General features: G+C 44.2%; 4 protein-coding genes across 4 annotated transcripts; 2 read left to right on the plus strand and 2 right to left on the minus strand.

The window, feature by feature from the left end:
- Positions 1-637: 637 nt before the first annotated feature.
- On the plus strand, positions 638-3,406 carry LOC103702457 (trans-resveratrol di-O-methyltransferase-like). The gene is made up of 2 exons (XM_039129034.1): positions 638-1,537; positions 2,932-3,406. Exons 1-2 carry the CDS (start codon positions 740-742, stop codon positions 3,232-3,234), a joined length of 1,101 nt encoding a protein of 366 aa, XP_038984962.1. The 5' UTR covers positions 638-739; the 3' UTR covers positions 3,235-3,406.
- A 9,582-nt stretch (positions 3,407-12,988) lies between these two features.
- LOC120103846 (trans-resveratrol di-O-methyltransferase-like) lies at positions 12,989-15,519 on the plus strand. Its single transcript, XM_008784896.3, has 2 exons — positions 12,989-13,851; positions 15,028-15,519. The coding sequence occupies exons 1-2, from the start codon at positions 13,054-13,056 to the stop codon at positions 15,328-15,330; spliced, it is 1,101 nt and encodes a 366-aa protein (XP_008783118.2). The 5' UTR covers positions 12,989-13,053; the 3' UTR covers positions 15,331-15,519.
- A 4,340-nt stretch (positions 15,520-19,859) lies between these two features.
- Positions 19,860-21,168, minus strand: LOC120111788 (zinc finger protein MAGPIE-like). The gene has a single exon (XM_039129682.1). The coding sequence runs from the start codon at positions 21,118-21,120 to the stop codon at positions 20,227-20,229; it is 894 nt and encodes a 297-aa protein (XP_038985610.1). The 5' UTR covers positions 21,121-21,168; the 3' UTR covers positions 19,860-20,226.
- Positions 21,169-21,465: 297 nt separating this feature from the next.
- LOC103702568 (zinc finger protein MAGPIE-like) lies at positions 21,466-23,115 on the minus strand. Its single transcript, XM_039129592.1, has 2 exons — positions 23,055-23,115; positions 21,466-21,887 (listed from the first exon to the last, which is right to left on the minus strand). The coding sequence occupies exons 1-2, from the start codon at positions 23,113-23,115 to the stop codon at positions 21,466-21,468; spliced, it is 483 nt and encodes a 160-aa protein (XP_038985520.1).
- Between the last annotated feature and the right edge of the window lie 3,797 nt (positions 23,116-26,912).

Raw genomic sequence — 26,912 nt, forward strand, 5'->3', positions numbered from 1 at the left:
GGTTACAGTGCCAAAAGTTTCTAACATGCAACTTGCCAAAAGTTTTTTTTATAAGATGCCACTCCTTTCACGTTTCAGGAGCGCAATTTATTTCTGATTCTCCTAACATTAGTTGCAATCAATGATGTCGATGATGTTGTTCCCTTCCTTTGGTCGTATTTAATGGAAATTGGTTGTTGAGCGGCGCTACATCAAGGATGTCGGGTGCACGTGATTTCTCTGGGCATCATTCTTACCGTGATTTCTTGTGCCGCAATTCTCAAAATTAGTATTAGCAATGCTGGAAAAAAAATTATTTGATGTACGACCGGCGCCATTTGCAAAATATTATTGCTTATAACGCACGAGAGTTACCTGTATCAATATCTGCCGTTCCCTAAAGAAGGGCTAATTTACTATAATACAAGACACTCTTTGTACCGAGAAATTACCGGTACGGACATGAAACGGAATGATACGAACATGTTCTTGCTCCCCTTATGGTTGGTTATGAGCAAGTGGATCCTATCAGCCAATAATTTCACCTTTCCACCAAAAAGGAGCAGCACCTAAACCCAAAAAAAAAACAAAAAATTATTTTTCCATCCCTCTAAGGACTCCACTGTAACAGAAGGCCCCTGTTGACCCAAAAAAAAAAACTCATGCAATCGCTCTCTGACTGGCTATAGATAGAGCTGAAGTTCACGACCACGATACTGAAAAACTAATCTCAATAGATCTCTGAAATTAGTTAGCTCACATGCAAGCGATGGAACTCATCCAGGAGAAGCAGCTAGCCAGGGAGCAACTCCAAGACACAGCCCAGCTGTGGAACCACGCCCTCAGCTTCCTCAGATCCATGTCCCTCAAGTGCGCCATCGAGCTCGGCATCCCGGACGTCCTCCACAACCACGGAAAGCCCATCACCCTCTCCGAGCTTGCCACCTCCCTCTCTATCCCCCCGTCCAAAGCCCCCGCCCTCGGAAGCCTCATGCGCCTGCTCGTCCACTCCGGTCTTTTCGCAAGCCACCGAGACCAAGAAGGGGGAGAAGAAGAGAGTTATTTCCTCACGCCGGCCTCGAAACTCCTGGTGAAGGAGAAGAAGGCGTGTCTTTCGCCGTTCGCGCTGATGATATTGAACTGGACCCTGCTGGCGCCGGCGCACCAGCTGGGGGCGTGGTTCAGGGCCGGGGCGGCGCGGGCGACGCCGTTCGACATGGCGCACGGCAAGGGGTTCTTCGAGGAGACGAACGCGAGGGCGGACTTCAACGAGCTGTTCAACGAGGGGATGGCCAGCGACGCGCGGCTGGTGACGGAGGTGGCGGTGGGGCGGCGGCAGTGGGAGGTGCTCCACGGGGTGCGGTCGGTGGTGGACGTGGGCGGGGGGACGGGCACGCTGGCGAAGGCCATCGCCAAGGCGTTCCCCGGGGTTCGGTGCGCGGTGCTGGACCTGCCACATGTGGTGGCTACGGTGGACGAGGAGGAGCGGGAGGGCGTGGAGTTCATCGGAGGGGACATGTTCGAGCACATCCCTCCGGCGGATGCCGTCTTGTTCAAAGTACGGTAACCTCCCCGTTAGAGAAGATAACGAGGTTTTGCTTATTATGATATACTGATGATATACTAATAACCAATGCTACGGTACCTCTGAAAAGCCTCTGAAAATAGTCTCACGGGCTCATGAACCAACCTTTTCATGGCACCCTTCACGACTGCACGCGATGACGATACACCAGACCGGTATGAGTGTCTTTTCAGTGACTTTTTTGAGCTGCTTGGGTATCTTACTAAATTAATTTATTAAAGCCTGGTGTAGATATAACGACTGTTGGATCAGCAATTGCGGTGATGGACCGAAATAGCCTATCACGGGCCGAGCCTGGGGCCTTAACAATTTCCATTGTTACTGAGGCTCCAATCCAGGTCCATTTCAAATTTGACATTTGCTATATCAAAGCTTGGCCTATCATCGGCTCTGGCTCTCGCAGGGGTTCGAATTGTATCTTTCATGCGAAAGAATGATCGATCTTCTTTCGCAATGTTGATTATTGGATTGCGCACCATACGGATTTTAGAGCATTCTGAACTTCTTTTATTTACGATCTGAACCAATCTTGTAGCGATTATTGCACCATCCAACAGTGGATTTGTTTGAAGAAAAGTGAGTCCTTCTTTCACACGAAAGATACAATACCAAGCTCTCAAGTTGAGTAGTGTTAGGATATGTCAACAAGTTGGATCTAACCTAGCCAATCTATGATTTGATCCGACCTGACCCAAAATTTAGATTCGATTATCCAAATTAAATCAAAAATATTAGATGGGTTCTCTTCTCTTCTTTTTTGGTGTCCTCAATGCATGTAAGAGAACTTCTCTCATATCCATTCTCTTGCAGATCCATCAAGCATATTTTCACATGAGCTTAGTGTTCTATCATGTGCATGATTGTTTTGTCTTTCTCACATGGCCGGTTGGCAGTGATAGTTTCCTTTCAATGAAAACTATTATTACAGTGAAATTATTATTTGGACCAATCTCCACTAACTCAGTGGTGGACTGGTCCAACTATAAAGATTCATGCCTATATTTCTTCATTTCCCTCCTATTCCTTTTTCATCCATGTTTGTGCGTATCCCTTTGTGGTTGGAGTGATGCATTGTTGGTGGACCAGGTCCCATCAATAATTTTTCATTATTACATGTCTTAACTATATCATAGGCTTTATCCATCATGCCTCACAACTAGGTCCAAAGAGAAACTAAAGTTTAGTGCACTATGTTGCAAACCTAAATCACATCTGCTACTTGCAAAGTGTTCATCATATTGGTAATTCTCCTGATCGGGTTTCTCTGAAATGTGGACACAAACGAAAACTAAAGATTTAAACTTGAGCAATTTTTTGCAAATAATATAGTATGCTATTCTAATTCATTACAAATTAACCTGTTACAGTGGATATTGCATGATTGGAGCGACGGGGACTGCATCAGGATACTAAACCGCTGCAAAGAAGCCATTCCCCCTAAAAAAGACGGTGGAAAGGTTATCATAATAGACATGGTAGTTGGTGTTACTACTGATGTTTCCATCTCAGTTGAACCACAACTTCTCTTTGACATGGAGATGATGATCCTTTGTACGGGAAAGGAACGAAGTGAAACCGAATGGAGCCGTTTATTCCATGCTGCAGGTTTTAGCGACTACAAGATAACAGCATCCATGGGTTTACGGTCAGTCATCGAGTTGTACAATTAGGTATTAAGTAAAGTGCAATGATTGGCTTCTTGTATTTTGGACGGACATGATTCTATTTATATTCTTAGCTATTGGTTTGTATAAGGATAAACACCTAATTACCTTGCTTGATATGCTAGTTTTTGTTAATCATAAGTAATTGCTGCAATATATGTTGTTTACTAATCCAGTATTACTTTGCTTGTTATACATGTTTTCTTACGTTATACTACTTGTCCACTGTAGAGTAATGGATAGATTATTTTATATAGTCTATCGATCTATGCCCCAACGCATGTTTGCTCCTCAAATAATAGCTGGATGCTTTAGAGCCCTGTAGGATTACGGCCGGGAGACTTGGTGCGCATTTATAATGCGGCATAATTTGTGAAAATTAAGCATGAATGGGATGTAGAAGGCAGCCCGTATTTCCTCCAGATAACATAAGCAACTAATTATTAAATGTCTCATTAGGTTGGAAATTGCTCAAGATTTTATTTTTTAGAATGGATATCAGCGGAAAGAAATTCGACTTAACATTTTATTTAGATAGTTAATCTTCTATTAGCAGAAATGCAGCCAATCTATTGCTGTTGTGGGGGTACCAAGTGTTGCTGGAAATTGGACCCGGGGGCCACCGTGAAGCCGGGGAAGGAGGAGCTCCGCTGCTACAGGAGGCGGACGGCGGTGCGCCGGCCGGCTGCGTCCTCCACCGTGGGGCGTGGGTGCGTGCCCTGCAAGAAAAATCGGCGGCCGGGCTCCCCGGCGCCGGCCCTCCGATGCCTAAGTCAGAGGGGGCCAGTATGTGGAGAGAGCAGGGAAGAGAGTATGTGGAGAAGATAAAGAGAATATTGTGTTCAATTGTGTCTGTGCTGTTTTCTTTCTTTTTTCCCCCGGTCCCCCTCCTCTTTCCTCCCAGGTTCCCTTTTATAGAAGGGCATTATGTTACCTGGGAGGTGACAGGGGAATTTGTCTTCTTTTGTGATAATTGGGCACGATTTGGCCCATTAATGGCGTAGTGAAGAATAAGGCCGAATCATACCGGAGTCAGGGAGTTGTCACGGTTGATCGGACCCGTTGGGGTGGTTGAACCGCCGGCCGTGGTGGGCCTGGGGTTCGTAGATGGCAGGCGCATTGATTGCCGAGTGGACCGGCGGTCAGGGAGAGCCATACGCTTTGATGGTTCAGTGATCCGGAGATCATCTTGAGCCGTGTTCATTTAATGACTGAGTGCATCGGAGGCCTGAGGGGGTCTCAGGCATTAATGATAGGTCGTGCCGAATACCTGCGGAGATCTCGTGCCTTGACGACTTAGGGATGGTGGCGGATTGTAGTGGAGTCATGTATCTAGTTGTCAGATCCTTTGGAGGGTTAGGCGGAGATTGGATATTTGGCTAAGGCATGGGCTCGGCGGGGTTGCCTTTCTGGTCGACGCTCTCTGGTCTCGGCCTTCTGGTCTCGGCTTTCTGGTCTCGGCCTTCTGGTCTCGGCTCTCTGGTCTCGGCTCTCTGGTCTCGGCCTTCTGGTCTCGGCCGATGAGCTCGAGAGCGGAAGAGCCCGATCACTTGGATGAGCTCGAGAGTGGAAGAGCCCGATCACTTAGGATGAGCTCGAGAGCGGAAGAGCCCAATCACTTGGATGAGCTCGAGAGCGGAAGAGCCCGATCACTTGGATGAGCTCGAGCTTGCTGACAGATTTGGGTGCTATAATTGCATTTGTGGGGTGGTCCATTTTTCCACCAACACTACCCCCCGACTTCCGAGTTCGAGCTGCCTTTTGGCTCGGACGAAGGAAGTAGTCCAGTCGTCGATCATCCTGTAATATAGCCAAATATATATGGAGATGTGCGTGCCAAGCAGGATGTACCTTTCATGCAGTTAAGAGTTAAAAGTGCTTCAGGTCGACTCAGCGGCCTTCTTTGGCTTGTGGTCAACTCAGCAGGGTGCCCCTACTCAGATCGGGGCGTGTTGTCGTAGGAGGCGTCGAATGGCGTTGAAAGGCGTCGAATGGCGTTGAAAGGCGTCGAATGGCGTCGAAGTGTCGTCGAATGGCGTCGAATGTCATCGAATGGCGTCGAAGTGGCGTCGAAGTGTCGTCGAATGGCGTCGAATGGCGTCGAGTGGCGTCGAATGGCGTTGGATGTCGTCGAATGGCGTCGAAGTGTCGTCGAATGGCGTCGAATGGCGTTGGAGTGTCGTCGAATCGGCGTCCCGAGCTTAGCCAGAGCGTCATTGGAGACGCATACAGGAGACGGACTTCGTCCGTTAGCGATCGTGCGCCCTATTCGGGGCGACGTTTGGTCGTTTTTTGGATTCTCCGACCTGGAAATAGATAAAATATTGAAATTATTTGAAGCCAAAGTGGCGTCCTGTACCTTTTGGAGATATTTTGATGGCTTCCGAGCTTCGAAGTCCCTTAGGACTTAGCTTGGCACTAGCTTTCTTTGGCTCGATTTTCTGGGGGAGGTGTTCTGCATTCGGGCTTCTGAGCTCGGGCTTCGGAGCTTGGCAGCCTTCTGAGCTCGACGGCCTTTGGTGCTCGGCCTTCTGAGCTCGGCGGCCTTCGGAGCTCGGCCTTCTGAGCTCGGCATTCTTCTGAGCTCGGCAGCCTTCTGGACCATGAAAGGATTTAGCTTCATAGTACTTTCTTGGGGTAGAATCTCCTATGAATCTAGCCAGAGGAGCGCTCATCCTTTGGAAGGCATACAAAATAAGGCATCAGCCGAGCTTTCATTATATACTAAAATTCTTTTTTTAAAGCCTTGCAATGATGAGGGAAATAGCTACAGCGTCGTCATAAAGAGGGCTCAACACCCTTTTGGTCTTCATCAGAAAAGGAGATGTGACTTTCACAGTGCACGGATGCTTTGAGGAAGCTCTTTTTTCCGAGCTCGGAGCTTCTGGTGCCTCTAGTTGCCCGCCCTCTGATGGTATTGATGATGCCCGTGAGAGGTCAGTTGTCATTCTGCTCCTCATGCGGCACTGGATTTTGTTCCTCGGGCTCTCTCCTGTAGGCATGATCACGGACAAAATAACTCAACCGACCTCGGCGGACAAGTGCCTCGATCTCATCACGAAGCTCGTAGCAATCCTCCGTATCATGGCCGCGATCTCGGTGGAAGCGGCAGTACTTTTTCGAGTGCTTCCGCGACTCTGTCGGACGCATTCTCAATGGAGGTCGGAGGTAGCCCCGACCCTCAATCTCCATGAGGATTTCTGCTCGGGTGGATGTGAGAGGAGTGTACGTCTGAAATTTTTGGAGGGGAGACCACGGGCGAGCTAGGCTCTTGGGCCAAGGAGGCTCTTTCTCATGCCAGGGGAATCTGCTACTTGGTTGGGAGTGCTCCTGGTGCTTCTTCTGCATCTTGGCAGGTTGATCGGCTTCCTCCCGCCGAGAGGCCATGGCTTCCTCAGCCTTGGCGTACTTGCGAGCTCGGGCCAACATTTCGGTGAGGTCCGCAGGGAAGTTCTTCTCGATAGAGAAGAGGAACCTGTAAGATCGGGCTCCAGTCTTTAGTGCCGACATGGCGATTGACTGGTCTAGCTCCCGGACTTTCCATGTTGCGGCAGTAAACCGATCCAAGTACTCCTTGAAGGACTCTCCCTCCTTTTGTTTGATGTCAAGGAGGGAGTCCGACGTCCGCCGCTGGGGCTGGCTAGCGGCAAAATTACTGGCAAACTGCCTGCCGAGCTGCTCAAAGGAGGAGACAGTACTCGGCTTCAGCCCGGTGAACCAAAGCCGGGCCGGTCCTCGGAGCGTTGCTGGAAAGGCTTTGCACATCATGGCCTCCGAGGCTCCTTGTAGGGCCATTAAGACCCGATAACTCTCCAGGTGGTCGAGGGGGTCGGCCCTGCCGTTGTAAGGCTCCACCTGGGGCATCTTGAACCGCGGCGGGACTGGTTCGTCATCAATTTGCTGGGAGAAGGGGGACTTTGTGGTGAACTCAAAGTCACCATCACGTCCCGGTTTCCTTCCATGGAGTGCCTGGATCTGGCGCTCCAGCTCCTCGACCTTCTTGTCGAGTTCATCATTCTGGGGGATCGCTGCAGCGGTCCGTTCTGGTGCAAGTTGCCCTGGAACTGACTCGACCTCTGAGGGTTGGGGCCTGCCACCAGGGCCTCTAGCTGGGTGTTCTCTCCAGAGGGAGGCCTGGACTTGAGAGTCCTGATCTCGAAAGGGAAGTCCGCTTGTAGGAGGCTCCGGTTGAACTGGGGCCGGAGGGGGCGGTACCGTCGGGGCGCCCCTAGGTTGCAAGCCTTGGACAGCGGTAGCCAAGGTCTGCACCTGTTGCACCAGGGCATGAAACTGCTCCGGCCGAACTTGAGGGGTTGACTCGGCCGGAGGTGGCGAGTTCTGGACAGAGTGTCCAGGACTAAGTGGAGGACGTCGAGAGGCGTTGGAAGCCCCTTTGCTTCTTAGCTTCATGGCAGCGAACTCGGTCCCTTCCTCTAGCGCCAACTGTTGCTGGAAATTGGACCCGGGGGCCACCGTGAAGCCGGGGAAGGAGGAGCTCCGCTGCTACAGGGGGCGGACGGCGGTGCACCGGCCGGCTGCGTCCTCCACCGTGGGGCGTGGGTGCGTGCCCTGCAAGAAAAACCGGTGGCCGGGCTCCCCGGCGCCGGCCCTCCGATGCCTAAGTCAGAGGGGGCCAGTATGTGGAGAGAGCAGGGAAGAGAGTATGTGGAGAAGATAAAGAGAATATTGTGTTCAATTGTGTCTGTGCTGTTTTCTTTCTTTTCCCCCCGGTCCCCCTCCTCTTTCCTCCCAGGTTCCCTTTTATAGAAGGGCATTATGTTACCTGGAAGGTGACAGGGGAATTTGTCTTCTTTTGTGATAATTGGGCACGATTTGGCCCATTAATGGCGTAGTGGAGAATAAGGCCGAATCATACCGGAGTCAGGAAGTTGTCACGGTTCATCGGACCCGTTGGGGTGGTTGAACCGCCGGCCGTGGTGGGCCTGGGGTTCGTAGATGGCAGGCGCATTGATTGCCAAGTGGACCGGCGGTCAGGGAGAGCCATACGCTTTGATGGTTCAGTGATCCGGAGATCATCTTGAGCCGTGTTCATTTAATGACTGAGTGCATCGGAGGCCTGAGGGGGTCTCAGGCATTAATGATAGGTCGTGCCGAATACCTGCGGAGATCTCGTGCCTTGACGACTTAGGGATGGTGGCGGATTGTAGTGGAGTCATGTATCTAGTTGTCAGATCCTTTGGAGGGTTAGGCGGAGATTGGATATTTGGCTAAGGCATGGGCTCGGCGGGGTTGCCTTTCTGGTCGACGCTCTCTAGTCTCGGCCTTCTGGTCTCGGCCTTCTGGTCTCGGCTCTCTGGTCTCGGCCTTCTGGTCTCGGCCTTCTGGTCTCGGCCGATGAGCTCGAGAGCGGAAGAGCCCGATCACTTGGATGAGCTCGAGAGCGGAAGAGCCCGACCACTTGGATGAGCTCGAGAGCGGAAGAGCCCGACCACTTGGATGAGCTCGAGAGCGGAAGAGCCCGATCACTTAGGATGAGCTCGAGAGCGGAAGAGCCCAATCACTTGGATGAGCTCGAGAGCGGAAGAGCCCGATCACTTGGATGAGCTCGAGAGCGGAAGAGCCCGATCACTTGGATGAGCTCGAGAGCGGAAGAGCCCGATCACTTGGATGAGCTCGAGAGCGGAAGAGCCCGACCACTTGGATGAGCTCGAGAGCGGAAGAGCCCGATCACTTGGATGAGCTCGAGAGCGGAAGAGCCCGACCACTTGGATGAGCTCGAGAGCGGAAGAGCCCGATCACTTGGATGAGCTCGAGCTTGCTGACGGATTTGGGTGCTATAATTGCATTTGTGGGGTGGTCCATTTTTCCACCAACACCAAGCTTGCAGATCAGATTATTCTACCTCATATTTTCTTCTCCCACACTGTTATAAAAGACGATTAGAAGTCTCTCGTTGCTTCCCTATTGCTAATTTCTCTGTCTTTCCCACACAAAACAGCCCCTCTCCTATTTTCCTTTGATTCTTTGGTTACGTTACGGATTGATGGAGATGCTATACGCAAGCAATCAGGGGATCGATAGCAGTATCTCATAAACTAATTCATTACAAACTCTCGAGCAATATACCGGTATCTCGGAACGTATCAGCTTGCATCGGATGATCGAGTGCACCTCGGAATTTTTCGATGTCCAAAGCCCTCGCGCCTATGCGCACGCTTTAAGGACCGTGGATCACATGTTCGATATGGCAAGTGGGTTGCTGATAGGGTGGCGTTGTCCGATTAATTATAACCGGCTGGGGCACGCCATCGAGTGTCTTATTACCTGATCTCTCTAATCGAGTGTCTTGTCACGTTCCATCGATCGCTCTGTCGATCTGATCCCTCTGTCCCGGAGAATGCAAGCGGCTCAAGCTGGCAGCCTGGCCTGGGATTCCACACGGTCAAATAAAAATTAAACCAACAGGGAGAAAATAATAACAAATACCTGAAGACCGGGCCAGATTGCCAAAAGTTTCTAGCATACAACTTGCCAAAAGTTTTTTTATAAGATGCCACTCCTTTCACGCTTCGGGAGCGCTATTTATTTCTGATTCCCATAAATTTAGTTGCAATCAATGATGTCAATGATATCGATCTCTTCCTTTGGTCGTGTTTCATGGAAATTGGTTGCTGAGGAGTCCAGCATCACCTCCCTGGTCATCATTCCACTGTAGGAGAGAAAAAAAATAACTTTTTTCAGCTGTAATCTGCCGATGCTAAAAAGAAGGTCGGCAATTTAATCACTGCGCCAAAATATACTGATGCTTCTTAGTAACGTCGGCAGAAATTAAACTAAGACAGTGCTTATAAGCGTTACTGGAAGCAAATATTAAGACGGCGCTTATAAACGTCGTCGAAAGCTAAGAGTAATCAGCCAGGACTAAGATGACAAATTCAAGATTAAGACGATGCTTATAAATGTTGTGGGAAGACAAAAGCCAAAATTAAGACGACACTTATAAGCACTGTCGGAAGCCAATATTAAACCCCCATCGCTCGACCCAACAACCCTGGCATCCCGATTTCAGCCCTCTTTCCTCTCTAACGCCGAAATCAACTGACCGACTCCCCGAGCTCTGCCTCCGCCCATCTGTGCAGGTCTCCTTCTCCTCCTCCCCCTCTTCGGCGCCTCCTTCTGCTTTGCCAACTTCCTGCTCCTTCTCCTCGTTGCTGCCCGTACCCACTGCTAATCTGCGGTGTTCTTCAAAAATCCGACTGACCACTCTCCTTCGATCCACTGCCTCCTCCATTGCGAATCTCTGCCGGCCTTCCCCCAATAAGTTCTATATTCAAAATATTCTCCGTTTGAGTTATTGGGATTTTGGCCTAAAATTTTAAAAATTATATTTAAAAATTCTCAATTGTTAAATAATAGCAATTTCCCAAATTATATGCACCATTGCAAGAAATAATCTTTTGTTCTATTATGACTTTATGGAAAACGTGAGGAAAGAGGCCCATTTAGACCATGACACAAGAAAATTTTCTTTAGAAAATGCAAAATTTCATCAAGCCTCAGAATTGCTGATTCTACAACTCCATAACCAACCAACTCTCTCTTCCACAAGTAATGTCCATCAAGAAAAGTTCCTACTCAGCAAAATTTTTCCCATTATCATTATACAATAGACTCATCAAATGATGATATCATAAAAAGGATTTCACATCGATAAAGATAACTATAAGCGGAGCACATTGGTACAACCACATGTTCATTAACATCCACTTCTTTGATCTTTTCATCGAATAAATTTTATGCCATCTATCTTCATACCCTAGTAGTCGATTGAAGATTTGGTCCTTTCTTCGATCGCATAAGAAAACAATTGAGTGACGGGGTACTCTAACAAAATTACAAGCACACCTCTGCAAATCTAGATCTTGAAACTTGCATCCCTGACCTTCTAGGAGAAGTATAGATTACTAGAGAAACTTTGTCTAAATGCCCAATTTGATGCTATTCGTTTATACTGAAATGAATAATTTTATTTTGAAATTTTGTTGCTATCTTGTGCATGGATACGAGTTACGGTAGACAATATATGGCAGCTCCATGAGGTGAGACTAGTCGCGTCGAAGCTCAGGTATTCGCCAAATTGATGGGCCCGGAGCATTATGGTCGAGTGAGGAGTTTTGGCGTTGGAGTTACCCCTACTTAGTTGTCTGTAGTGAGCAGATATACCCAAGATGGCAGGCTTGTAGTTTGAAGGCAGCGATGAAGGAGATGAGATAGAGCCATCATATAGAGATGGAGAAGATGAGGTCTTATCATCAAACAGAGATGGAGGAGATGAAGCAGAGCCATCAAACAGAGATATAATCTTTGAGAGCTCAGCTTGACTAGATTGCATCTATGTTTTATAGGTTTATCCCTCCTCAGGTAAATAACTATATCTATTTGAATATTTTACATAATTATTATATATTTTTGTATGAGCTTAATGATTTTCATATTCTTAACTTCTAAAGTTTTTATCTTTTTCTTGTAGGTTCTTGATACTTTCTCTACTCATAGAAATGATTATTATAATGCCATCTGTAACAACCCAGGACCTCACCCAAAATGGCTAGCTGGAAGGTATTATTTGAATTTCTTGATCCTATATGAGTACCCAAAATTTACCCAGCGAATAACCGATGTGGGACTAAACACACGCCCGCACGGGTTCTCACATACTCCCTTCGTTCAAGCCTTGACATCCTCGTCACGCTAAGGGTTCAAATCCATTCAAATCTAATCACAAACACTACGATCAACTCATGGTCAGCCCCAATGAATTCGTGCTGCAGTGTCCTCTAGTCTACATAGGTTATGGGCTGGATCCGCTCTAATACCATTTGTAACAATTCAAACCTCACCCAACATGGCTAGTTAGAAAATATTATTTGAATTTTTTAGTTCTATATAAATACCCAAGATCTTCTCGGCGAATAACTGATGTGGGACTAAATACACGCCGACATGGGTCCTCACACCATCGACCCCTGATAGCTCTTAAACTATTTATTTAGAAGTTTTGTATGTATTTTTTTTTTTATATTTTTTGAAGAATATTGTAAATATAAATTGATAATGTAAATTTGATTATATTTGAATACATGAATAGTTCGAATGATCTGTTTGATTGTGACATGTATTATTATATGACTTTTATTGTGTATATACTTGGAAAATGTAGATAGAGTTTTATTTTTTAAAAAATAGTTTTTTTAAAAAAATAACTATTATGATGCTTTAAAGCGTCGTTAAAAGAAGCATTACTGATGCTTATAAGCACCACTAAGTTACTAATTTCCAACGCTTATAAGCGTTGGCAATTACCGATACTTTTGAAAGCGTCGCTAATTTGATTTTCAATGCCTATATAGCTGACGCTTTAGAAAGCATTGAGAATAAAATATCAATGCCTATAAACATTGTCAGCAATGCCTGAAATTGATGTAGTGTTCTTACTGTAGCCGGAACATAAAGCTGTTCATAAGTCGGGCCTGAGTATTAAAAAAATCAAATTTGTATTGGCCTGATCCGAAGTTCCATTAAAACTAAATATTCATGATGAGCCCTACTCGAGCACAAAAGAAGAGGCGTAGCCTATGGGAACCCCTTCGTGTGTCGCACGTGCTTTCCCAAACTTTGTACTATTACAGTTGTCGGCAATACTGTTTTCATATCGTAAGAAAAAAATATTTGATGCACGACCGGCGCCATTTGCAAAATATTATTGCTTATATCACTCTCTCAATGGCTATATATAGAGCTGAAGTTCAAGGCCACGATTCTGCAAAACTAATCTCAGTACATCTCTGAAATTAGTTAGCTCACATGCAAGCGATGGAACTCATCCAGGAGAAGCAGCTAGCCAAGAAGCAACACCAAGACACAGCCCAGCTGTGGAACCACGCCCTCAGCTTCCTCAGATCCATGTCCCTCAAGTGCGCCATCGAGCTCGGCATCCCGGACTTTCTCCACAAACGCGGCAAACCCATCACCCTCTCCGAGCTTGCCACCTCCCTCTCCATCCCCCCGTCCAAAGCCCCCGCCCTCGGAAGCCTCATGCGCCTGCTCGTCCACTCCGGCCTTTTCGCGAGCCACCGAGACCAAGAAGGGGAAGAAGAAGAGAGTTATTTCCTCACGCCGGCCTCGAAACTCCTCGTGAAGGAGGAGAAGCCGTGTCTCTCGCCGCTCGCGCTGATGGCATTGAACTGGACCATGCTGGGGCCGGCGCACCTGCTGGGGGAGTGGTTCAGGGCCGGGGCGGCGCGGGCGACGCCGTTCGACATGGCGCACGGCAAGGGGTTGTTCGAGGAGATGGACGCGAGGGCGGATTTCAACGAGCTGTTCCACGAGGGGATGGCGAGCGACGTGCAGCTGGTGACGGAGGTGGCGCTGCTGCGGCGGCAGTGGGAGGTGCTCCGCGGGGTGCGGTCGGTGGTGGACGTGGGCGGGGGTACGGGCACGCTGGCGAAGGCCATCGCCAAGGCGTTGCCCGAGGTGCGTTGCGCGGTGCTGGACCTGCCGCACGTGGTGGCTACGGTGGACGAGGAGGAGCGGGAGGGCGTGGAGTTCATCGGAGGGGACATGTTCGAGCACATCCCTCCGGCGGATGCCGTCTTGCTCAAAGTACGGTAACCTCCCCGTTAGAGAAGATTACCAGGTTTTGCTTAAGTATGATATGCTGATGATATACTAATGACCGATGCTACGGTACCTCAGAAAAACCTCCGAAAATAGCTTATCACGGGCCGAGGCTCAACAATATCCATTTTTGTTGAGTCTTCAATCAAGGTCCATTTAAAATTGGGCATTTCTATATCAAAGCTCAGCCCATTATCTGCTCCAGCTCATATTGGAGGGTTCCAGTTGTATCTTTCATGATCGATCTTCTTTCATGATGTTGACCATTGGATTACGCACCATACGGATCTTAGAGTATTCTGAACTCTTTCATTCACTATCTGCACCAATCTCGAAGCGACCATTACATGATCCAATGGTGGATTCATTGCAAGGAAGATGAATCCATTTTTTACCCATATGATACAACCCCCAGCTCCCGAGCTGAGTAATGCTTGGCTCTGTCATCTTACCCAACTGATCTATGATTTGATCCAACCTGACCCGAATTTTAGATTCGATTACCCAAATTAAATCAAAAATATTAGATGGGTTCTCTCCTCATCTTTCTTTGTGTCTCCTCTATGCTTGTGAGAGAACTTTTCTCATATCCCTTCACTTGCAGACCCATCAAGCATATTTTCACGTGAGCAAGGTGTAGTCACGTGCCTGGTTATTTTGTTGTTCTCTCACCATCGGTTGGCAGTGACAGTCCTCTTTCAATGAAAACTATTATTACAGTGAAATTATTGTTTGAACCAAGTCCACTAGCTCAGCAGTGGACCAGTCCAACTATAAAGAAACATGCCTATATTTCTTTCTTTCCCTCTTATTTTTTTTTCATGCACATTTGCGCGTCCCTTTATGGTGGATGCACCGATCCACGGGTAAGTTGGTGGACCTGGTACAATCAATAGTTTCTCATTATTGCACTTATCAACTGCATCATAGGCTTTATCCTACATGCCTCGCAACCATGTCCAAAGAAAAACTGGAATTTACTATGTTGCAAACCTAAATCACACCTGCTACCTGCAAGGTATTCATCATATTGGTAATTCTCCTGATTGGGTTTCTCTGAAACGTGGAAACAAAAAAAAAACTAAAGATTTAAACTTGAGCAATTTTTCTGCAAACAATACAATATGCTATTCTAATTCATTAAAAATTAACGTGTTACAGTGGATATTACATGATTGGAGTGACGAGGACTGCATCGGGATACTAAAGCGTTGCAAAGAAGCCATTCCTCCTAAAAAAGATGGTGGAAAGGTTATCATAATAGACATGGTAGTTGGTGTTACTACTGATGTTTCTATCTCAGTTGAACCACAGCTTCTCATTGACATAGAGATGATGATCCTTACTATGGGAAAGGAACGAAGTGAAACCGAATGGAAACGTTTATTCCTTGCCGCAGGTTTTAGCGACTACAAGATAACATCATCCATGGGTTTACGCTCGGTCATCGAGTTGTACAACTAGGTATTAGGTAAAGTGCCATGATTGGCTTCTTGTATTTTGGATGGACATGCTTCTATTTATATTGTTAGCTATTGGTTTGTATAAGGATAAACACCTAATTACCTTGCTTGATATGCTAGTTTTTGTTAATCATAAGTAATTGCTGCAATATATGTTGTTTGATAATCCAATATTACTTTGTTTGTTATACATGTTTTCTTTCGTTATATTACTTGTCCACTGTAGAGTAATGGATACGTTATTTTATATAGTCTATCGATCTATGCCCCAACGCATGCTTTGTTTAGAGCCCTGTAGGATTACGGGAGTTTGTGGGGTCAAATGACTTGGTACACATTTATAATGCTATATAATTAATTTGTGAGAATTAAGCATGAATGGGATGTAGAAGGCAGCCCGTATTCCCTCCAGATAAAATAAGCAACTAATTATTAAATGTCTCATTAGGTTGGAAATTGCTAAAGATTTTATTTTAGAATGGATATCAGCGCAAAGAAATTCGACTTAACATTTTATTTAGATAGTTAATTAATCTTCTATTAGCAGAATTGCAGCCAATCTATTGCTGTTGTTGGCCTCTTTTTTAAAGGTATTAATGTGACGTTATGTCACCATCACAACTATTGCCATATGTCTAATTCTGCCCAGTTGGCCATTTTGGAATTCATACAATAAGATGATACGATAAGATGCCAAAGAGTGATACGGGACCAAGACCAAATTTTCCTTTGGAATTAATCGTGCTGATAGAGAATGGTCTCACGTGCGTGCCGTTACAAATGGGTTGCTCTCACGTGCCGGAGCTGGTGGAGGCTAACAATAATAATAGGACAGAAATTATTCGACCCAAATGTGCCGAAACTTAATTACGAGCAAGGTGGGTTACGTGACCGGTAGGTAGGAACGTCGTCAGCCTCCATATATCGCCATCTTTTCTCCCTTCAATACTTTGCCCAATTTCTCAGAAGCTTCGAATCTTCCCCCTGATCTGGCTATGCTTGTTCGAAGGGATTGAACGGTCTCCGGTTATCTTCGGTTTGCTCTTGCTTTTCTCCTTTGTTTTTTTTTTCTGTCTCTCTCTTTCTCCATATTATCCCCCAGGTTGCCGGACGGGTTGCGTCGCCATCGGTTCCGTGATTGAACAGGCGATGAACCATGATTGAATGAGGCCTGCGAGACGCCATTGAAGGAGATCACGAAAGGTTCATTATTGCAGGCTGGACCTCTCCGATCCCACCTCTCCATTATGCATGGCCTACATATTTAATTAATACATGATGATATATGAGAGCATGGATGCACTGTCGTGAGTGGACGGCACTGTAGAATGCTATAAACGGATGGTCTTCGTTATCCATATCTCAATAATATGCTGTGCTATTATAGTTGTATTAATTACATATTACAGTGAAAGAGCTTAACGTTATATATACTAATTAATTTAGGTTTATACCTGTGAATGCCAAAGCTCTAGATTTTGTTCTTATGATGAGTTTACGGAGTTGTGTCGCACAACATAACGCACTTAAGGCTGGTAGCAGTATTTGATATATGATATCTTGGATATTTTGTTGCATTCTACCTTGCATTGACAGAATTCTTCACTTGTAAATTGTGCGCACGCAGAGCATTCTTCATAATTGGAGTGACGAGAATTATGTCAAGATTCTAAAACGGTGTAAGAAAGCAGTTCCGCCTAAAGAAGAGTGTGGAAAAGTCATAAAAGTGGATATGGTAATAAACTCTTACAATCCAAAAATAACCGAGACACATCTCTTCGATGATATCTATATGATGATTGGCCTTGGAGGAATGGAACGCGAAGAACATGAATGGTGAAAATTTTTCAATAATGCTACAAAATTTTTCCAGATGTATACTCCGTCATTGAGCTTTACCCTTAGTCATGTGATAGCATGAAAATATTCATGCAAACCTTGTATTGTTTTTCAATAAATGTCTTGCACTTGATTATTAGTGGCTTCATACTAGTTATGAGCCTAGTTATTGCAATCTAATTAGTTATCTAAAAGAGTTTGAAATTAGTGTATGTGGTGTGTTTTTACGAGGATGGCAATTTTTTGTTTCAAATCTCAAATAAGAATTTGTATACCTCATTGAATAAGATGATGAAGTGTCTACATCCATGATTCCGATTCTAGGTTATCTTGTCATATCATACTTACTCAATGAGAAATAATCATTAACGATCATGAGGTCAAAAGTAATATTTCGCAAATTACTTGTAGCTTGACCGGCTACCTTTGAAAATCGCACAAGCTTTTCTTGCTATTTATTTATTTTAAGAAGATGTACAAAAGTCTACCAAAATCTATTTGGCCCATATTGAAATAAATGAGATATCTTTTACTTCCAGGGACAGGCTTGTATCTTTTCCACCAAGGAAGGATTCACCTTCCTTCGCAAGAATCTAGTATTTGATCAGCCACTGCACAGATTTTAAAGCATTCCGAGCTATATCATCCATCCATCGGCATGGATCTCAAAGCGAGCTTTGATGATCCTACGGTGGATTCACGCCAATAATCATGGCCATCTCCAGCCGCATACTTGGTTAAACTCCAAAGGATAGCAGATGGTCCATGGCCCATGCCGGGCTCAATTCTGACTTCTGAACAGAGATTCAATTCTGGGCTTGCGCCTGGCACATGCTGAATCCGAACTCGAACGACAGTCCCAACTTCCAAGTCATCCAAAACACGACTTTTCTTTTAACCAAAAAAAAGAAAAGCATCCTTATTTTCTGAGGCCAGGCCATGCTCGATAAGCTCAATTCACCTTTACGAAATATAAGAGCTCAGGCCCGGCTCTGTAGATTTTAGGCTTTTTTTTTTTTTAGTAAAAGGGAGGCACAGATAGCCCCCGGCTTTTATAGAAGTTATTTTATAGCTTAGCAGATAAATACAAAGTAAAGAAAAATAAAGAAACGAGCATCTTTTGGACTATGTCTCCTGCCGACTTTTGAACCTAAGATTGCCATTTCTGGGTTGGGCTGTTGGGTCCCGTCGACGCTGAGATTATATAAAATAGTACTGAAAGTACAGTTGGTTTAATCTATGCAAGATTGCATCCGCTCTGAGAATTATGAGAGTGCATGCCTAATGCTACTTTGAATGAGAGTTCTTCAACGGCTGCAGATACGGGGGTACTTTCCTCTTCAACGCAAGCCCACATGAAAAATATTATACTATATCTTCATAATATTCATTAAATTATTTTTTTAATGGAAAATGGAAGAAGCGAAACACTTCTCCTACAGAGCTCATTAAAATGGCAAAAACATGGGCCTGTTTGGCACTGCTTATTATCTATCGTTTTATTTTCAAAAATCCAATTGAAAAAAATGAAGGAGACTGTACGGCACATATGATGAACCTTTTTTGTTCTTTGAAATTGTTTGCAAAATCCAAGAGCTTTTGTGGCAAATATTTATTGCTTTCATAAAAAAGTGACAATATTTTTTTAAAAAAATAAAATAAAAACCAAGAATAATTTTTTAACGCATATGCTATATTCAACTTAACCTATAAATCTCATTTAGAAAAAAAAAATCAACCTATATATGGCATTTTACTGATTTGTAAATCATGGAACCAAGAATGATAACTGATAGGCCCTTAATAATCCAATAGTCATGATTTGCATTGTATGATTAAGTTATAGGAACATGCATTTTGTTAGGAAATGCATGCAATTTTATGGGGCATTGGACAATTAGGCATGCAAATGGATTGAGTCACCATAACGAGGCTCAATTCTATCCGAAACGGCTCGGCCTTCCTGCTTGATGCAATGAGTTAGATCAATTTGGAGTGATTTTCTTCTCTTTAATATGAGTCTCCATGTAGCTCAGCCTATACGATACTTTGTTTCGAAAAAAAGGTCCTACCATAGCTCGGTGACCTACAGAATCTTCAAACCTAATTGTCAAAACCTAATCTTCAAATCTTTTCTCAAAAAGATCAGCTTGCACCATCTATCCCACTTAGAAGGATATATGATAAAATTCTTGACTACCTGAAGAATATATAATGGGAGACCGATACAGGGAGTGGTTTATATAAATGTAGGCCGTGCTTTATTCTCCTGTCCACAGATAGCACTAGACCAAGTAACTGCGCTTGCACTTGCGAAGCACTCTTCTTTTCCCCCCTCCTTTGATGGAATAACAATGGGAGCACCACTAACTACAATTATCTAAGTTAAATACTTGCCCATTTGTGATTAGCTAATCTAAGAATTCAACCCGGGCATGGTTAATTACATTACATTAATTGGACTTGGATTAGCTTGTCTATATAATATTGTGAGAAGCTCACTTTTTAACCACTGGATATTGGGCCACCTCAGACAACCATACAGAAGGGATTGGGAATGCCATGAGCGGGTTGCCAAAACGTTTTTCAGATTCAAGGACTCCTCGCCAGTTGACAGGTAGTCCAGCTTGTAAGCAATATATGCTCATTGTTTTATTGAAGGAGAAAAGAAAAGTAAGTCTCGCTGTGAGAACACTAAAATTAATAAAATCCAGCTTAAACAGATAACCACACCAAAAGAGATGAAATGCAATAATAAAGCTAAGAAGATGGTGCTCTTTCTTTTTGCCTGCCCTACCACTCACTCTTTCCAAAACTAAAGCAGCACCATAGAACTGTGCTTTTCAGGGTCTTTGAAGAATATGCATGGATCTCTTACTGTCACTTTGAAATGCATATAGGCTCTCTGAACACATCCATCAGTTCCCATCAAGCAACAATACAACCTTTTCTTTCTTGCAAAATTTGCAGGAGTGTTAGTTCTCCATACTAATTCCTTTTCCCTTAACAGCTATATGCTTTCCATGGGTAAGTTCGTAACATACGAGCCTAACAAGTCTCAGATCCATCCATTGATTAATGAGGGACAGAGAGTCTGCACCCCAACACCTAAGAAATCCTTGGTCTCTCCTCCTCCTTTCAGATCATCCATTAGAGAGCTGCGGTGTCTTTCGATGAGCATACCGTTTGATGCTGTGAAACCATTTACAATGTTCTCTAGATTGCTTAGTTGGTTTGAATTGAAAAATCCATCATTTTTGCCAGCATCTTCGATCTGAGTGTCTTGGCATTTCAATGGCCCGGAACTCCCTCTAAATGGAATGGTGGGAGTCACACCAATTAGTGCGGCTTTTTGCAACAATGCCGTCGCAGACATATCCGATACTGGTGCTTGATGTTGCTGATGCTGAGTGCTAAACAAGGAAGGAATGCTTGTGAGGAGAGACCGCGAGCAGCCGACCTCCTTCATGGGGGTTGTTGGAATTGAGGTGCCCGTTAGCTCACAAGTGCTTGTAGGCCAGAGCTTGTTGCCGCACATCCAACTTAACTGGGTGTTGAGTTGCTGCGCATTTGAACATGAAGTGAAGAGATCGCCATACAAGGTTCCGGCACCCACCGGTCCAATTTGATTGATATCTGAGAGGGTGGGAGTGCTGCTTAAGGGCTCACCGCTTTGAATGCCATGGCCCATCCACAACGAAAGCCCGGGTCTAGCCTGATCATTGGCCTCGCAGTTGGATATATTAGGCTCAATATTGGAGGAGAAGCTCTGCAGCATATTAGATCTCCCCGAACCGCCAGTGAAAAGATAATTGGCTTCGCTCATCGGAGCCATGTTGTTGATGCTGGATGCTGCAGAAACTCTTGCGGTCTCTTCAGCTAAGGCATCACAGAAGGCCCTGTGTGTTATAAAACTGTCTCTCCTGTTTGTGAAAGCAAAAGTCCGTATCATTAGTTGAAAACTAGGAGTGAAGATGATGGCAATGGTAGCAGCAACAATGGTAGTCAGAACTCATATTCTTCATCTTTTTCTTTTTCTTTTTTTTTGTTGCTAAAACTCATATTCTTCTTTCCTTTTATCTTTATGGTACTAAAAGCCAAGTGAAACAAAGCAGAAAGGAGAGTTGCCCGGGTGGTCATAGTCATCAAAACAAGCCAATTAGTCACTATAGAAAGCATAGCCTACTTGTCACTTTAACACCATAGAGTTTCCTCTTCCAATAGGCTCACTGATCCATGGCGCAGCCTAACTACCAAAGCACCAGCCTCTAATGTGGAAGAAGCACCAACCAGTGGCCTAACAGTAGTAATACAAAATATACCTGGAGAAAAGGGCACCGCAGTCGCAGCGGTACTCCCTCGTGCCGCAGGTCTTGGAGTGCGCCTTCCAGTCAGACTGCACGGCGTAACGCTTGGAGCATTTCTCGCACTTCCACTTCTTCTCGCCATGCTTCCGGCAGAAGTGCTTCTTTATGCCGGTCAGGTCTCCAAGCGCTCTTGCTGGATTGTGGTGGATGCAGCTCTTCTCGGGGCATACGTAGACCCTTTTCCTCGGCTCTTTGGTGCTTCTTTGCCTCAGCTTCCATGGGAGGTTGTGCCCCCGTCGGTGGAGCTGGAGGTTCTGGTCTCTCTGAAAGCCTTTGCCGCAAATCTCGCACAAGAACCGGTTGGTGGCCAAGAGGGTCCTTGGAGACAAGGCAATGACCTCCGCTTCAGGATCTGCTCGTAAGAATACACATACAAACCACCACATAAGTTATTATTGAGAGCTAAAGAAATGACATCCTGGGAGGAGAAAGAGGAAAAGTTTGAGAAGAGGAGAAAGAGAGGATATGTTGTTATAATTCCTTGCCTGGAGTTCCTGGTAGGTTTCTCTTCTTCTTCACAACGGGAGGAGGATTGGGATCCTGACACGCATTTAGTGGGAAAACATTTGAAATTGCTTGTCCAGCCATTTCTCTTGGTTCTTCCTTCCTAAAAGAAAACTCACAGGCCTTCTCTTTGGTATGGCCAAGAAAACTGAGGCTAGTATTAGTAGCACAAGGAGAGAATTATAGTTGTGTGTGTGTGTGTGTGTGTATATGAACTTTATTAATCAATAGAATAGTATTTGTTTTCAGCAGAGGCGGTGTAAAAGGTGAAAGTTGAAGGTCTTGGTTGATGGGCTGATGTGCATGATGACACATATGATGAGGTGGGGGCAAAAGCTGAGCTGCACTGCCTTTCCCATTTGGAATGATTGCCCCATAATTCTCTGCTTTCCTTTTGCCTTGTTTTTGATCAGCTCAATACAGCAGTGACGGCACTCAGTGGATATTTGACACCTAGCTATCCTAAGGTCTTCCATTCAAATGCCATGTGTATGAATGTATATATGTATATATATGGATATGTGTATGAATGTATATATATAAGGGCCTTGACCAATGGCTATCAAAAGTGAAGCTCGAAATAAGAAACTCAAGTGAATTATTTTGCACAATCTCTTTAGTTTCATTGCATGGTGACATGCGAAATGGGACCTGATGGTTAAAGCGAACGACTGAAACGTAGGCAAGCTTGTTGACACACCAACCCAAAAGATAGAGCACTGCAATGCCATTAAAATGAATGGTCTATTGCTCCATAAAGTTAGTAGCTGTGCCATCTTTATGATCAAAAAAACCAAAGAGGTCAATGAGGTTGCAGGAGCCTCTGGTTACGTTGTCAGCACTATGTTCAATTTAATACATCAGTGAACACTGACTCTAATCTTGTCTTTTGTTTACTGTAATTAACATTTCATGCTTCGCTTATGCTTCCTTCTACTAGTTTGTTTGTAACTTAAAATCATTTCATGGCACCAAAATCCTGATCAATCATACGCCAAGGTACAAGAATACATACCATCAGCATCTGCATCCTTCACCAGATCAGCAATAATTTGCGGTCCTAACACCTGGTACATTAGAATCCGTCACGAATTTCTGAAGCTTTTTCCATTTAGGAGTGTCCCAAAATGTTTCATTAAAATGGCATAAATTTCCTCTGTATCTACATAAGAACATCTTCAGGGACAAATTACGCATTCTCAGATAAAATAACTGCCAAACCGGTTAGCTACTTGGTTTAATAATGGCAAGAGGGGGGAGGTTCTCGTCCTCGGATTCCTTGTTACGCGGCATGCACGTGCTACCAATGGAGGCTGCCAAACTCCATGGCTAGGCGACGGCCGATGAGACAGAGGAAGGAATATTTGTCCATGAACACCACAAAACCTTGCCTTGGCTCAGTTCTGCTACTCGATAAACTTCCTTATTTTTATTCACTCTTCCAAGCTTTTGCAGCATTAATCTATGTTATAGGCAGAAAGAGACATAAATTAGTTTTCTCAGGGAACATGAGTGCTACTTCAAATGTGTGGATCTCAGCAGACAACTATATCGGATACCCTAGTCCCTGTGTGGGGAAACAGAGGAGTGGTATGAGGATATGTACTTCAAAAATTAAATTCAATATAAGGGAAGTGGTTGTTGTCATTCTGAACAAGGAAATGATCAGAATGATGAAAATAACATAATGGCATTATAAGCAAGTGGTCCGAGAATTGCATGTACATTGTACCATTAGTGCAGGCATCCTATGAATACTTGCACTCCACATGCTATTGGTGTTTACCTCTGATTCCCTTTGATGGAAGCGGTGGGGTTAGTTTTAGACTTCAAATTGCATTAAAGTAAAGAATAGAGTGAATTAAGTAGTAACAATGGTGTAGAGCATGGAAAGGAATGGGACTGAAGGGAAGCAGCAGAGAGGGCAGTGAATTTTTGGTAGTGCGTGAAGTCGTCGGCCTGTGGGCTGACTTTGGTCCAAGGCTTGGACATAAACTAATGATACTTTGATGCGATAACTTCGCTTTAGGGCTCTATTTAGAACTAAGTTTTTGGAGTTTAGTGTATGAACTATCCTAGCCCCTAAGATATTCTCTCCTTGCACTTGGCTCGGCTCCAAATTTCCACACCTTTCTCGACACCAGATTCCTTTCCAAGGCCCCAGAATTACTGTTCATCGGAACGGGGACCCATGGTCCCAAGTCTCTGTTTTAGTAGTGAGGGGGTTTAAAAAGCTTGAGGGGTATGGGAAAAAGAGAAACCTTGTCACCAAGGGGATGTTTGTTTCTTTGGCTTTTTTCGGATGCGGAGGAACCCCAAAAGAGAGGAGACTCAGAAGCATATTTCCAAAGTCCAGGAGTTGGATGTGTCGAGCTCACGACCCCAACTTTGACAAAGAAGCCAGGAGACACTTCATTCCTTTTTGTTTTTCTTTGGAGCCGGGATGAGGCATATGGCAGGACAAACCATTATTCAGAGAATCTAAAGCGAAAGAGCTTGCTGAAATGGTCCTGCCTTCATTTGGTTAATGGGAACAGACTCTAACTGACCAATATTTGTGTTGAAATACTAGGATTTAGGTGTAACAAATAGTTGCAAGATCATCTGTAATGGTAATCATATATGTCTTCATTTTGAGACTGCAGCTACCAGAAACATTAGATTACAACAAAGTTGAATCAAATGACTACTTGGTACATTCGCATTTCTTTTTGATGGAACAAAGAAACTTCACAGACCCACTCTTGAAATGTCATGAGGAGCGAATATGTGATATTTTCTGCCGACGAATGAAACTCCAAAGCTTTGCAACTCCCACCAACTAATTTTGAGAGCATATATGTGACCAGTCATTGAAAAGCCTTGGACTGTTGCTGAGGACTTGCTCTTCTGTGGAAGACTGGTTAAGAAATATATGCCCATTACTTTCTTTCCTGCAGGACCAGAGGGTTGTTGCCATCAGCTGATCAAAACCTAGGCAGAAATTTTTAGAAATAACTCCCGATTTTGAACTTGACAAATTCCATTGGTTTCTTTCTTATTCTTCTTCTTTTTTTGCGTTATATGTTCTCCAAGTCATTAATTAATCATTGGGTCTTTTTTCTTGATAATCAGAAACCTTTGTGTATCGAGTCTTATAGTCTAATCTAGCAAATGGCAACGAGTCTGTCTTTTGATATGTAATATAAAATAGCAGTGGCCTAGTCACTTACATGTAACTAAAACTCAGCATAACAAATCCCTTAATCCATTGCTCATTGTTAAGAAAAAGGCTCAGTAGTAACTGACTTTTGACATGGAATAATATAAGATTATAGAAGGAAACTTTGAGTGCCAGTGGGTATCACCAATTCCCAAACTGGACAATTTGATTTTGTTGGGGTCGAAAATCTTCGATTTGTTTAGAGAAATGTTAACAGAAGTTAGACATCTTGCACAAGGAAAAACTAGAAATCAGAGAGAGAGAAAAGGGAGGTGGGCTCATTTTCACTGTATTTATGCAGCCCTAAATGCTTGGAATAATACCACTCAAGACTCAAAGGATCAAATACTTGCAGATGTACAACCCGAGACTTGAATATAAAACCTCTGATTACTGAGGAGAGGGGTATGAACATTGGGATAAATTTCAATCCATGAGATGACAAATATTATTCTTCTTTTAAATCACTTCAGTTAGCACTGTAGTAGCTACAAAATCCAGTACAATAGGAAAGATATAATTGAAGGTTAAATGTATCTAAAATTTATTTCATTTCCATTTGTGAATCCAGATATTTTTTTCAATCTACAAAATCCATATGGAAAGTCATTTCTTCTATGTCTAAAAGAGAAATTAAAAATGATTAAAGCTTCATTGAAGGACTATTTGCTTGGTTCCCATGTTTTATGTGGAGAGTAAAAAAAGAAAGGTGGAGATTAAAACAAGAATTAAAAACCAGCAAAAGAACAATATTTTCGTTTTTTTCGACCCGTGGAGTGTAAGCAACAAAAATTCTAACTCTTTGAGGTGCAAAATAAGAAGCACCAGCCGAAACATAATGAAAATTTGAAATGTAAAATTAGTCATCATCATAAAAGGGCTATTCTGGGGTTTATCATGAAATTTTCATTGCAACGTGTCTGCGTGCAAATAAGATCTTGAATCTACATATAATCCAAGAACTAGCAAGGTGCATATCGTTATTTCAACAATTCATATGTAAGTATAACGTCAATATAAATATAATTAAAAGAATGAAAGGGGTCTTTTTATTAACGTTTTATGATATGGAGAACTGTTCTGTTGTCCCCAGCTGGACTAGACTTTCCTCTTAGGTCCGTCGACGCTAACCGGAGCCCGACGACGCCTCTTCTTCCGATCCTCCTCTTCCAAGGCCATGGAAGCCCATCAACCATCCCTGTGCTAGCGGAAGGCAATGATCTCTCTTCCCTCCACAACAGCCATCTCTTTTTATTCCTCTTAGTCCATTGCCCGCTTTTATTCGTTCCTAGTTTGTCTTAATTTTCTTAGCAATTAGTAGAGATGTGCCCAGAGAGATCTCCCAAGGGATCGCTCAAACTGTCGTGTGAGGCTCCGGATTGGAGACTTCCAATCCATACGGTGATTCGAATCCTTTTCTAAGTTTTTCGCTTTTAATTCGTTTCTTTTCTGCGGAAAAATTCCTTTTTCCTTTTGCCCCCTCTCGCTTCCCTTTCTTGCAAGGATTCATAGATTAGAGAGCACAAATCGAGCAATGGAGGTCAGAATTTCTGCAATTTTTTTCTTATTTTTAATACCAGAAAATTACGTATATCTTCAATTGGATTTATGTCTGGTGGAGTTTCTTTCGCATTGCCATCAATCTTAGTTTCTTATTCTTTTTCAAAAAAA

The sequence above is a fragment of the Phoenix dactylifera genome, chromosome 8 (assembly GCF_009389715.1).
Source record: "Phoenix dactylifera cultivar Barhee BC4 chromosome 8, palm_55x_up_171113_PBpolish2nd_filt_p, whole genome shotgun sequence".
Classification (NCBI taxonomy): domain Eukaryota; kingdom Viridiplantae; phylum Streptophyta; class Magnoliopsida; order Arecales; family Arecaceae; genus Phoenix; species Phoenix dactylifera.

Coding starts and splice junctions, on each gene's coding strand:
- LOC120111788 (XM_039129682.1), bottom strand. CDS start 21,120: ATGATACGGACTTTTGCTTTCACAAACAGGAGAGACAGTTTTATAACA.
- LOC103702457 (XM_039129034.1), top strand. CDS start 740: ATGCAAGCGATGGAACTCATCCAGGAGAAGCAGCTAGCCAGGGAGCAA. Junction 1,538..2,931: donor CGGATGCCGTCTTGTTCAAA/GTACGGTAACCT, acceptor AACCTGTTACAG/TGGATATTGCATGATTGGAG.
- LOC103702568 (XM_039129592.1), bottom strand. CDS start 23,115: ATGTACCAGGTGTTAGGACCGCAAATTATTGCTGATCTGGTGAAGGAT. Junction 21,888..23,054: donor GAAGGATGCAGATGCTGATG/GTATGTATTCTT, acceptor TCTTACGAGCAG/ATCCTGAAGCGGAGGTCATT.
- LOC120103846 (XM_008784896.3), top strand. CDS start 13,054: ATGCAAGCGATGGAACTCATCCAGGAGAAGCAGCTAGCCAAGAAGCAA. Junction 13,852..15,027: donor CGGATGCCGTCTTGCTCAAA/GTACGGTAACCT, acceptor AACGTGTTACAG/TGGATATTACATGATTGGAG.